Source organism: Plodia interpunctella, chromosome 18 (genome assembly GCF_027563975.2).
Source record: "Plodia interpunctella isolate USDA-ARS_2022_Savannah chromosome 18, ilPloInte3.2, whole genome shotgun sequence".
NCBI classification, from domain to species: Eukaryota; Metazoa; Arthropoda; class Insecta; order Lepidoptera; family Pyralidae; genus Plodia; species Plodia interpunctella.
The window spans coordinates 8,174,146-8,187,612 of NC_071311.1; the positions used below are offsets into that span (position 1 = coordinate 8,174,146).

The 13,467-nt window shown below is 35.2% G+C and overlaps 1 protein-coding gene across 1 annotated transcript; it reads right to left on the minus strand.

Annotated features, from left to right (window-relative positions):
* Nucleotides 1-3,750: 3,750 nt before the first annotated feature.
* On the minus strand, nt 3,751-12,046 carry LOC128677713 (serine-rich adhesin for platelets-like). Its single transcript, XM_053758744.1, has 3 exons — nt 11,990-12,046; nt 10,519-11,446; nt 3,751-6,592 (listed from the first exon to the last, which is right to left on the minus strand). The coding sequence occupies exons 1-3, from the start codon at nt 11,996-11,998 to the stop codon at nt 3,927-3,929; spliced, it is 3,603 nt and encodes a 1,200-aa protein (XP_053614719.1). The 5' UTR covers nt 11,999-12,046; the 3' UTR covers nt 3,751-3,926.
* Nucleotides 12,047-13,467: the final 1,421 nt, after the last annotated feature.

Genomic DNA, 13,467 nt, shown 5'->3' on the forward strand with positions numbered 1-13,467 from the left:
CACAATCATAACCTGTTTTGATATACCTTTTGACTATGTACAATACTTTTATATATTATGAGAAAAAAAAAACATTGTAAGAAACAATAATGGTAAGCCGATCTAGCATGATAGGGATCAACACTGTTCAAATGAGTTTCTTTCGGCATTTCTTCTCAGCAGTGGTCGTTCCGAAATGCCAGTAGTTTGTAGCTTGTGAGAAATAATTATAAATATAAAAATTGACGAGAAAAAGTCCCTGTGAAGGTCTAATTTCTGAATAAATTATTTGATTTGATTTGATCTGGAGCGAAGCTTCGGGGCGCAGCTTGTCATCAATAATTTATGATCGAGGTTCTTGTCGATAGAGTATTACCCATTCTATACCTGTTTCTTGCCATAGAATTTACCTCCAAACACGAAAAATGTACAGAGTGCGCAAAATTATGAGTTAAACTTTCCAGGTAAACTCTCTATCTTATCGGAGCGTTTTCCCAGTTTCTTCTCAGCGGTTGAGCGTCGGAGCCCAGGGACCGCTTTCCTACTTTTTCGTCTCCACTTCGCACGGTCGTCGACATAACCTAGTTGTCAGACCATTGGCGTTGGCATATCGTCCCAACTTTCAACTTTATAGGTAAACTCTCCCTTACCTTTTTGAAACGATTTTCAAAAAAGGCGGAGTTTGTGTTCTAGTGTATTTTTTATATATATTTAAAGTTTCTTTGATTTTTTTTTTAAATTTTTTCTCCCATCTCATTAGCGGCTATTTCGAAATTACGTACCTATATTTTCTATGAAAGATACCCGCATCGAAATCAGTTGCGTAGTTTTAAAGATCTAAGCATACATAGGGATATACAGACAGCGGGAAGCGAATTTATGTTATACTATGTAATGATAATGCATAATTTTCTACCTCAGACGTTATAATTTGAATTGAAGCATTGAATCCTAGGATCCACTAAATATACTGCATTAAAAGTTATATTTAGTATCATTAGTTTATTTACTAGATGTGTATTAAAGTGATCAATATTTGCAAAATGTAAACATTTAGCTGGCCGGTCATCATTGCTATGGTTCATGCGATATAATTTCGAATTTATTAAGATCCCAGTAAGTTTTAGTCAATTACGCACATCCTCGTGTCAACGTGTGCCAGTATTACTGAAACCGGCCAAGTACAAGTCGAACTCGCGCACGAATGCATTCCTTGCCATTATCTGTAAAAAAATAAATTAATATCTGTAAAAAATAAAAAGAACCCCTAATGAAACAAACCTTGTCATTATCTGTAAAAAAATAAATTAATATCTGTAAAAAATAAAAAGAACCCCTAATGAAACAAACCTCGTCATTATCTGTAAAAAAATAAATTAATATCTGTAAAAAATAAAAAGAACCCCTAATGAAACAAATAGAATACGTTTAATAAATAGACTTTGTTATATATGTCACACATACTTTTTAACTTATATTTATATTCAGTTCCCGCTCGATTACAGTTTGTTTTTCATTTCATTATTATTTTCAAAAATACGTTTAATAAGTCTACAATAAAATGGATCACTGATCCATAAAATTCGATTGAGTAGCACCCAGATATTTTTTTTATAAATAGGAATTGATTGATGGCACGACAGGCTGGCACGACGTCGGGGAACACTTTGTCCGCTCATAATTATCTCTCTTTCTTATTATCTCGGGTTCTAAGCAACGTATCGCTATGAAACCTATACCAGATTTTAAGTTAGATCATCCTTTATACAACTGTGAAACCACAACGAATTCCATCCAGTAGTTTTTGCGTGATGCCCAAACAGACAGACAGACAGACATATATTCAAATCATTAATTTTTGGGTCCATCAGTCCCTTACAAATCTCCCACAATTGTTTTTCTTTAATAATCTCCTATGTACAGACATGGTTCACTTAGAGTTTTATTATACATATGTATTGATTAAAATTGCATTACATTAACAATTACACTATTTACATTTAATATTTTAAAATTGTTATTTTCTACATCTTAATCATGATTTTTTTTTTTGGTTTATTTCCTCGTTTTATTGAGGAGGCAAAGGGTACTAGCCCATACAGCCAAGTCTTTTTCTTAATCATGAATTTAACATTTTCGTTTTGACACATTGACTTGTAATCTACCAGTGCTGGACCGTCATAAACCAGTCTCACATTCAGAGTTGACCACGGGCGTGATGCGTGTGATCAGTATGAATATAACCACTCCATATCCTCTTGTTGATATCGTAGGAAGCGACTAGGGGACAGCTGATAGAAAATAATAGCATTCCCTAGGAAGGTTGATATCGGGCAGGAGACCGGTAGTAAAATCACAGCTGAATCTCCAAACTGTTAAGGTTTTATTTTTTACGGTGTCATCATCAGATACTGGCTCTAAAAGACAGAAAGTTAAATAGCGATCTCATCATTCTACACAAATATAATCGTAGTTTTAATATTTAATTGGCCTTCAATGAAGAAAAGCATCCTAAAGTAAGCAACTAGATTATACATTTTAACTAATATTGTAACTAGATTATTATTTTTTGACGACCTCGGTGGCGCAGTGGTGAAGTGCTTGCCTCCGAGTGGTCCCGGGTTCGATCCCTGGTCGGATCATGATGGAAAATGATGATTTTCTGATTGGCCCGGGTCTTGGATGTTTATCTATATATGTATTTGTTATAAAATATAGCTATCGTTGAGTTAGTATCCATATAGACACAAGTCTCGAACTTACTTTGGGGCTAGCTCAATCTGTGTGATTTGTCCTAATATATTTATTTAATTAATAATGTCTTGTCTTTTCATGTCTTCTGTCATGATAGGGACCAACACTGTTCTAATTAATTTCTTTTGGATTCCTTCTCAGCTATGTTTGCTCCGAAATACAAGTAATTTGTTGGTTTTGAGAAATCACTATTTAATATATAAATTTGTTGTGAACAAGTGCCTGTAAAGGTCTAATTTCCGAATTCTAATTTCTGAACTGATTTGAATTTAGATCTCCACCTGCGTCAGGTGAAACAAAAGATCCCAAGAGAACCTGTACCGTGACTATTTCGCTAATATGTAGGAATGCAACTACTTACCACTAGATGGCGTTAGGTAATCGTATTTTTACTGTATCTAAGAAAAAGTTATATCAATCAGGCTATGCCTTTAATCGGATACCGGTGATAGCAATAACACACTTTTTAAGAGAATCTACGAGGATCAGATATAGGATATCTAGCGTTAATTAATAGACGTCGTTATTGTGACCTCATTATAGAGCCTTTAGAAATATGTTCGTTTATATTACTATAATCTGTTATAAAAGACCTGGTCGTAAATTTTATTCAATGGTTTTATAACTTAATTAATATTTATAAATGTTTCCCTTAACGTATGGCCATTGTTTAAAATTTTATTAAGTAAACAATTTTCCAATAAAATAATATCATCATAAAATGTTGATTGACAAGAAGCGGTGGTGGTGTTAAGGTTAAGACGCCTGTGGTAGGAAATGTCCCAGGTTCGAATCCTACTCATGCTACATAAGTTTGTATAGGTACCAATTTGACTCATAAATATTAGTTTTTATAGACCACCACCAACCACACTGTTTGATTATTAACTTTTGTATAAAATGGAGATGACAATGGCAAACCATTCCATTTAGTGCCAAGAAAGTTGTTGTGTTTTCATTTCACGTAATGATCACGACCCTCAGCCATAAGGAAATATGACTAAAAAGAGATGAATGTGAAAAAAAAAATGTCCAATCTTTTATTTATTTACAATAATTTATTACAACTCCGTCATATGTTTTCATACTTTCAATTGGTACAAAATAATTTTAAATTATAATCACTTACAGTACCTATTTATATTAATTTTGACAACATGCCATATTACACTAATACTTATCATATGGCACTCTTAATAATGATATCCAGTTTCGTCAAAACTTGGAGGCTTTCTGGGACCACCGAATACTTCACCTTTGCCTGCCACGCTTTGCGCTGATGGTTGATCAGCCTTAAAACCTTGGGCTGTGAAGTCGGAAACCCCGAATTGATTTTGGCTTGAGAATTGATTGGACTGAGTAGGTTGTATATCATGGACGAAAGGTTTGCAGCAAATTGGTCTGTTTTCTCCCTGAGATCCTGATTGCTGAATGCTCTGTTCATTTGAGTGTGTAGGCTGACTTTTGAAAGGTCTAGAACCAAACTGTTGAGCAGATTGGCTATTAACATTAACGCTAGCTTGGGCAGTAAATTGATTACTCTGTGACTGGGTAAAAGATGATGCTTGGGTAGGATTTATGTTTCCTGAAGGCGTTGTTTGCTGACCAAATTGTGGCCTGTTCGTTTGAATATTGGATTGGAACTGTTGGCTTGTCTGTATCTTTTGTCCAAAATTTTGTTGAGCTGGCAATTGAGGTCTATTTTGGGTTGAGCCAGATTGAGAATCACTGGGTTCTTGAGTCGTTTGCTGCTGTGAAAGTGTAGGCTTTGTTGGTTGACGTCCGAACTGACCAAATCCTGCTTTTTTGTCTTCTTCAGTTGGAGGGGGCAGAGTCTGAGCCGGTTTGGTGTATTCGTATATTTCACCATTGTATTGTTGGCTTGTTACGGCTGGTGAATCATCAGTGTTTGCAGGTTGCTGATTAGCATTGTTTGTTGTCTGTTGGAACGAGTTTTGTTGCTTGAATTGATTCCTGTTGATGTTTGAGAAGGACTGAGGTGGCGCTGTAGGCTGTTTGTCAAAACTTGACTGACTTGAGGCTGTTTGAGCAGAAGCTTGGCTAAACTGACCACTTGTCTGCTGAGCGGGTTTTCTACCAAAAGTGGGGAAGGCACTTTGAGATCCGAATTGTGAGGAAGGTGTAGGAGCCCCAGTAAACGCCGAAGCAGACGCTTGAGTTATTCCATTGAAATATGCCGTCGTACTTCCTAGAGTAGGGGAAGTAGGTGCTACTGAAGACAGAGTAGGTGGTCGAGGATACCTGTTTGATCCTTGGGGCTGATTATTTTGAGCAGTGCTACCTTGACCGTTGCTCTGAGATGAGAACGTAGGCCTCTGGGTCACTCTATTAAATTGATTAAATGGCGTATTAGGAAATCTGGAAACCTGAGCTTGAGTATTCGGTGTATTGAAAGATTTTGATGGCTGATTGTAATAATACGAATCATCAGGACCCTGGGCTTGGGTGTTTTGACTAAATATGGGTCTTTGAGTACTTGGTGCAAACTGGGCATCGTTGGACTGGTTTTCAGTCAACATATTTTGTGACTGAGATTGTGCAAAGTTATTTTGTTGATTTGATTGGCTAGAACCTTGTGGTCTCTGGTTGGTGAATGAAGAAGGCTGGATATTGGATTGTGGCCTTGAATTGAATCCTTGAACACTAGAAGATGTTGCTGAGGTAAACGATGATGCTGATGTTGAAGTAAACTGAGACACATCATTTTTATTGGGCTGAGCTCCGAAAGGAGATTGTATTGGACGATTTTGACTAGATTGTGTATTAAACGATCCAAATACTGATTGCTGATTGTTTCCTTGTTGTGAAAGAGGTGTGTTCTCAAACGGAGTTGTTAACTCTGTTGAAGGCTGGGCAGTAGACTGCAGTGGTTGGAAGGATGGAAAACTGCCAGATGAATGGCTTGGAGTAGGTGAAGTTTGAGATCCACCAAACGATGGTTTACCGTTAGATTGCAAATTTCCAAAGTTTTGTGAGGTTACTGAACCTGCAGGTTTTTGGTTGCTAGCAAACTGATTACCTTGGGATGCACCAAATTGTGGTCTAGTAGTATCTATATTAGTCTGCGTGCCTGATGGAAAAACTGGTGGTGATGTGGCTTGAGACGTAGAAGATGTTTGAGCAAATTGATTGAAACCTTGAGTTGCTTCTAAGGAGTTTGGTTTTTGAGGCGTGGACTGGGAAGGTCTTCTATTATTTCCATTAACTGGAGGTAAATACTCATTGTTACCAAAAGTATTTCCATTAGAACTTGTTGGATGCCTTTGACCAAAGCCATTGTTTGAAGATTGTCCGAACGCATTATTAGTATTGATAGATCCTGTAGTTGTCTCTCCATTGAAGGTTTGTGAAGTTGCTTGTGGTTTTCCAAAGGATGCTTGCTGAGGTTTAGATTGTCCTTGAATAAAATTCTGAGAAATTCCAGTTTGGGAGTTAGTCTCAAAGGTGGGGCTGACAAATGTGTTAGCGTTTTCAGAGTCTTTAGGTTCTGTGTTTCCAGTTGGTCTATTTTGCTGGAATCTATTAGGAATAACTTGATTGGCTTGACCGAAACCAGTAGGTGAATTGGATGATGCTGCAGCTTGTGCGAATTTGTTATGTGAAGATCCGAAATTTGAATGCGATGACCCAGTATTTGCAGTATTTGTATGTTCGGACTGTTCTGCTTGTCCATTGCCGTCAGGTCTGACAAAAGGCTGATTATTTTGATTGATGAACGTGCCACTAGCAGTGACGTCAGATTCAGGTCGGTTCACAAACGCGGGCTGTCTGCCATTGTGTGTGGCACCATCATCCGTGTAATCGCCCCCTTCATTATACTTCTGAGCGTCGTACGAGCCTGTAAATAAAAAATGAAAGTGTTTGGTCATTTATCAATGCCGTGGTACAAACGATGCATCAGTCAGCAGTACATTTGTCACAGTACAATAGGCTTTTAGGCTAATAGGTAACGCGAAGAGTTTGTCAATGAAATTCTAGTTCTGCGCTAATATGAGGAAACAGATTTCAGTGCATTCTGTTGGACACAATGTAATTGAAAGCTCAAGAATATGTTTGCAAGCTTTAAGTTATGTAAGAAGTTTTTAAACCGGTTAGTAATATGTATAATAAATTAGATGTAGGAAATAATGAGTTTATATATAGTGACCATCAAATGCATATGACAATCCATTTCGTAACGCAATGAATAAAAAGAGTTGATAGAACATTAACGATTCAACATGAAATATTACCAAGAGCTTACTCATCATTAGACTAATTACATATTGCATTACAAGACCTTGAACTCATCTGAAAACTGCATGGATGTATTAATGAAATCGCTCAATTGTCTGAAAGTTAATTAGTGTAAGACCTGGGATATTTGAAATTTTACCTGTCCGATATTACTATATTGTCGTTATGTTTGCCGTGAGAATCGGAGCAGTGACGACATTTGATTCAGAGAAATAGGTTCGAGCGATTGTTACCAATATCATTGTTTATATGCATCGTTGGGTTAAGATACTTTGTGTCCAGATTTTCGCATTAGTTTTATAAGGACACAACCTTGAGGTGTGAGTTAATTGTTATATATTAGGACAAATCACACAGATTGAGCTAGCCCCAAAGTAAGTTCGAGACTTGTGTTATGGGATACTAACTCAACTATATTATATTTTATAACAAATATATATATATAGATAAACATCCAAAACCTGGGCCAATCGGAAAAAGATCATTTTCCATCATGACCCGACCGGGGATCGAACCCGGGACCTCTCGGTTCATTGGCATGAACTTTACCACTGCGCCACCGAGGTCGTCAATATGATTGTTGCTTTTGAGAATTTATTTGCAAGTTTACTATAGTTGATTATGTTTAATATTTAGTGCCATTTATTAAGTACATAAGAATATAATTCACAGAAAATATTATACTCAATAATTCGTAAGGGATTGTGCCGTGTACATTTATTTATTTATTGAGCTAAATACAACGGTACACAATATATATCCTTTTAAAGTATTTAGTAAGAAAAAATAGGCACTTACAAAAATTTCTTAGAGAAACACAATATTATCATCTTAAACACGTTGACTCACATTCGTGAATCTCACAAAACTGCAATTAAATTAAATAAATAAAATAAGGGATTCTAATAATGTTGTATGGATTTGTGGCCACCACCCAACATTTCCTTTAACTATAATGTTCTTTCAAAATATCTTAGACTGGTGAAAGACAGCCAAATGAAATAAAAAAAACGCCAACTTTTCTTGTAGTTATTTAGATAGATAAATGTATCTAAATTCCCAATCACTAGCTTAAGAAATGTAAATATATATACTTGATATTAATTTTTAAACTTTGCAACAGTCACAGTTACGCTGAGGTTAACGCCCTGAGCTTTTAAAGCACTCGTTTGTAACGTGACATCATTGTCACGTCAGTTCATTATCGTTATTTATCTGTGTATGTCAAATCTTGCCATGGCTGACGTTATATATCTCTATTTACACCATATATATATATATAATTTGAACTTAATATAATGTATACATTGTTATTTATTTTTTTACGACCTCGGTGGCGCAGTGGTAAAGTTCTTGCCACTGAACCGAGAGGTCCCAGGTTCGATCCCCGATTGGGTCATGATGGAAAATGATCTTTTTCCGATTGGCCCGGGTCTTTGATGTTTATCTATATATGTATTTGTTACAAAAATAAAGTATCGTTGAGTTAGTATCCCATGACACAAGTCTCGAACTTACTTTGGGGCTAGCTCAATCTGTGTGATTTGTCCTAATATATTTATTTATTTTTATAAAATTATTTTTTTATATAAGCAAATGAAATATGATACATGTGGTTCTTAATAACGGACGCATGTTTTTGTATTTATGACCATTTTGGAATAAAGAGGCTATTTTCTTTTTATTATTTCCAATATAAGTAATATTGCCCGGAACTTCAAAGTAGTTCGCGCTTTTGCCCGCGACATCGCCCGCGTGTTTTTCTCACGGGGTCATTCATTTTTCCGGGATAAAAAGTACCCTATGTCCTTCTCCGCACTTCAAACTACATGTATGTAAAATTTCAAGAAGATTACTACCGATAAAAGAGTTACTAAACCTCTAAAGCCATTAGTTACAACCAATGGCCTACAGCCATTGCGAGAATAACCCGTATATTTCAATAAAATTTGCAAAATGTGTGGAATAATTGGTTATTGTAACCCGAAAATATAGGCTACCGCGGGCGAAGTTACGGGCAACAGCTAGTACAAAATAAATAGTTTACTAATTGAAATCGTGATAAGAACTATCAATCCTATAATCGTGATAACACTCATCAATTCTTTCAATCAGTTTTATGTTGCTATTTGTTCTGACAATACAGACGCGCCTGCATTATGACTCATAATATTGATTAGGTGCCTAACTTCCATCAATATAATTCGATTGATTGCTTCAGACATCAGTCATATTTGCCCCTTTAGCAGAGCGAGTTGAGTAAGAAACGCTAGGTAGTATGTACGTTTCATAAATATGCATGTAGATGTACGTTTATGATAGTTCTAAGTGTAAGAGCGACTCAATATATATATGTCTAAATTAAACTAAACTAAATTAATAAACGCATAATAAAAAGCTACGTAGTAATTGTAGAATTCATTATTTTGTATGATTGTAGATAAATCTATTTTAGGTAAAATACTAATGTTTTTCGTAAACTAATGAACACTTCGAGGACATACATTTAAATCTTAAAACCAAAACTGAAATTAGGTATAATATAAAATTGACTATAAGCGTTTAAAATAACGCATTTATAGAACTCCGCTTTGCTGAAGAGGTATGGAATGAAACATTACAACCGCTTTGGACAGTTCAATTATCGTATTGGAATTAAATTGTAATATTAAAAAATAATACCCTTTTATTATTGTGCAATAATTGATGAACGTAATGATATCGTCATGATAGTATAATATGGAAATCAAGTAGAAATAATCTAAATATAAAGTTAACTGTAAGTTAACCATGTCACGTGACCATGAACACAGGAGATATGAAAGAAACTTTATAATATAAGCGAAAACATTTTTTTTTCTGTCTGTACGTTTGTTCGCGCATCACACAAATACTACTTGATAGAATTCGATGCGGTTTTTATAGTTGTATAGCGGGATGTCTAACTTAAAATCTGGTATAGGTTAACAAAGATTGGGTATTTACCTATTCTAAACAAACAACTGGAAAAACATTCTTGGCTTCTATTAGTCACATAAAGATCCCCCCATTATGACTTTTTTAATAACTCATATGTAGAGACAGAGCTCACAGTTTTGTTATATGTATAGATTAGATGTCTTTCTTTATTGGTTAATACGAGTGGTGTAGCCGAAGTTTTAACGATATAGCAGTCGCCGCTAATATTGAAATTAATGTGTGTTTAAAGCGAGAAAGATAATTCATATTTTTCTTTGACAGATTAAATTTCTCATGGAAGAAGTTATTCACTATCGGAAGTTTTTCAAATTATAATTTTAGCACTGGTATTGAATAACTTTATTATAATACTTATAAGCAAAAACATAAACGTATATCTTTGAAACTATCGAACCGATTTCATAAATTCTTTCACCATTAGAAAGGTAGATTATCCAAGACTGCTATAGGCTTTATTCTATCTCAATATTCCCACGGGAGTGAAGCCCCGGGCAACATCTAGGCAATAGGTGAAATATATATATAAATGAATAAAATAATATCACTTACCATCATCGACTAACCCAGCCGCTTCTTCCCTTGCGTTTTGTTCTAAAGACTTCAAAATCTCCTCAGGAATAGGAGGAGGTGTTGGAAGATGATCTCCTTTAGGTTGGTACCCTCCTTCATCTGCAGTATACGTCACACTATAAACCTGGCCATCATCACCAGTATAGGAAAAACCACCCTGAGCTTGAACACCATTCGTCGCTACTCCAGACTCGTCAGCAGAAATCCCATTATCAGTCTCGAAAGAATAACTGAAGCTGTCCGTACCAACGTTACTATCGAACCTGACAGTATTAGCGTTTTGGTCACGCGTAATCAAACCCTGAGACCTTTGGTAATTCGACACAAATTGTCCAGGATTTTGGGCGAAACTTTGAGCGTTGAAAGTGGTCCCCGCAGTTTGTCCATCAGGGATTTGATTCTGTGTTGTAGCTTGATTCTGTCCATTTCCGAATTGTTGACGGAATCCAGCGTCAGAGCCTCTGAATGCCGCATCTCCTACTTTGGAGTTCGTTGATCCATATGCTATCCTTGGAGCTCCCAATCCTGTCTCACCGTGACCTGACGCTCGTGTGCCAGGTGAGGCAGCATCAACTACTACTCCTTTGAAATCATTTTCGAAGCCTCCTTTAGGAATGCCTCCAAGTCCTTGATTGAAAGATGAGAAAGAAGTCTGATCACTAGTTTTGGCAGAAGCTGATGTTTTTGGAGTGCCACCTAATCCTTGATTGAAGGATGAAAAAGTAGCTTGTTCAACACCTTTCGCAGAATTTGCATTATAAGTGCCACTTAATTCTTGGTTGAAGGATGAGAAAGGAGTCTGGAGTTCCCCAGGGTTCCCGCCGGCAGTTTTGGCTGAAGCTGGTGGAAGGTACGTGCGGTCGAGTTTGGCGGCACCGGCTACCGCTATCACAGCGGCTATGATGACCTGGTGACAATAATATATATATCTTTATTATCTTTATCTATTATTATCTTTAGATTTTGATTATCTTTTGATTTTTCTCTACTACTTAATTAGATTTAAGGAAATAAGTGCATAGTTTTTCAACATGTCGTACGAGTATAAGGTCGAGTTAAACAGGTCACTGTGTTGGTCGATAATTGGAGCAGTTTTTTTTACATAATCTACATTTCTGAGAGCGGACTTCCAGGTACAATTAGTATAATTTTATACTACTTAATTGCGAAATTTACCATTTTATTGAGCTCAGTTAGTTTTTTTATTTTGTTTTTTAATTCAATAGTTACATACATTTTTTTTATTGCATGAAAAGTTATATGTTAACTTTTGAAAACAGAATGTTTTTCCAAATTCTTAAAATTCATCGGAACCACAGAATTATATCACTTTATAATATGAAAAATGGATCACTTGAACACAGTGAACTACTATATCCGTTTTTGTAATTGTTACATAATCCTAAAACACTGGCCACTCATAAATCACACCACAGAAAAAGAAGATTACCAAATTCATTTCGAGTGCTTTTCCTACGGCGGGATGTTCTAACAGTTTCAAATTGTGACTGTTGTCCATGGACGGAGCCCAAATCTTTTTATACCTCTTAAAAGTCGACTAAAAAACGTGCCAGTATCACTAAGCCAACTTAACTGCTATCCTTTTAAAATATACAAAGTGTACTTTTCGCTTTTGTTGTTATTAGAATAGAGTTTAAAATAGCTGTGATTTATTTTTATGGTTTCATGGTTAAATTTGTAAAGATGCACGCATGGATTCCAAGTTCAAGTGGCTATCAGATTAATTGGAATGAAGATTTTTGTTAATGAACTATATATTTTATCAAATATAGTACCATTTTCGTGATCCATTATTACGACTAGGGCACGAGTGTTGATATCAATGATTGATCTCCAATTAATTTGTATGACTATAATTTGAAAATTATTACATCCGTAGTGTAATTCTAAAATTATGATACAAAACTATTAATAAATAATTTTGATTGTAATTAAATTTATATGGTATTTAATTACAAATAAGTTAATATTGTGTAATTATAATTAATTATGTTATAAAAATTAGCATTATGAAAAATAGACAAACTGAAATAGCTTAATAATTATTTTCATTGCATTAGGATATTGATACTAAAAATTTAATGACCAAATTGTGCGTCGTGTGATACCCGCCCTGGAGTATAGAACCACTACATAATCTCCCGTAAATATATGCAGTTGGTCAATTAAGGGGTAAAATTCCTTCACTTCAAAATCTTCAAAATTTAAAGGTTAATATTTAAAATGGATTTTGGGTTTTGGTATGTTAGGCTCTCTCTCTCGCTCTCTCTCTCTCTTGACACCCTAAAGTTTGGACTTTTTATAACATAATTAATTATAATTACACAATATTAACTTATTTGTAATTAAATTTATATGGTATTTAATTACAAATAAGTTAATATTGTGTAATTATAATTAATTATGTTATAAAAATTAGCATTATGAAAAATAGACAAACTGAAATAGCTTAATAATTATTTTCATTGCATTAGGATATTGATACTAAAAATTTAATGACCAAATTGTGCGTCGTGTGATACCCGCCCTGGAGTATAGAACCACTACATAATCTCCCGTAAATATATGCAGTTGGTCAATTAAGGGGTAAAATTCCTTCACTTCAAAATCTTCAAAATTTAAAGGTTAATATTTAAAATGGATTTTGGGTTTTGGTATGTTAGGCTCTCTCTCACTCTCTCTCTCTCTCTCTTGACACCCTAAAGTTTGGACTATTCAATTTAGAAGATTTAGTTATATTTTTTCAACTAATCAACTATTTGAGGTCAACTTTGAATCATATCAGGTTGAGAAAGTAGACCAAATATTCAAAATAAACCATACAGTAAAGTAGCCTCTTTGGGAATGCCATTGCTTTTCCGCAGTTATGGCAGTGTGTCCCTTAGTCTCCTCGTAGGACATTCAAGG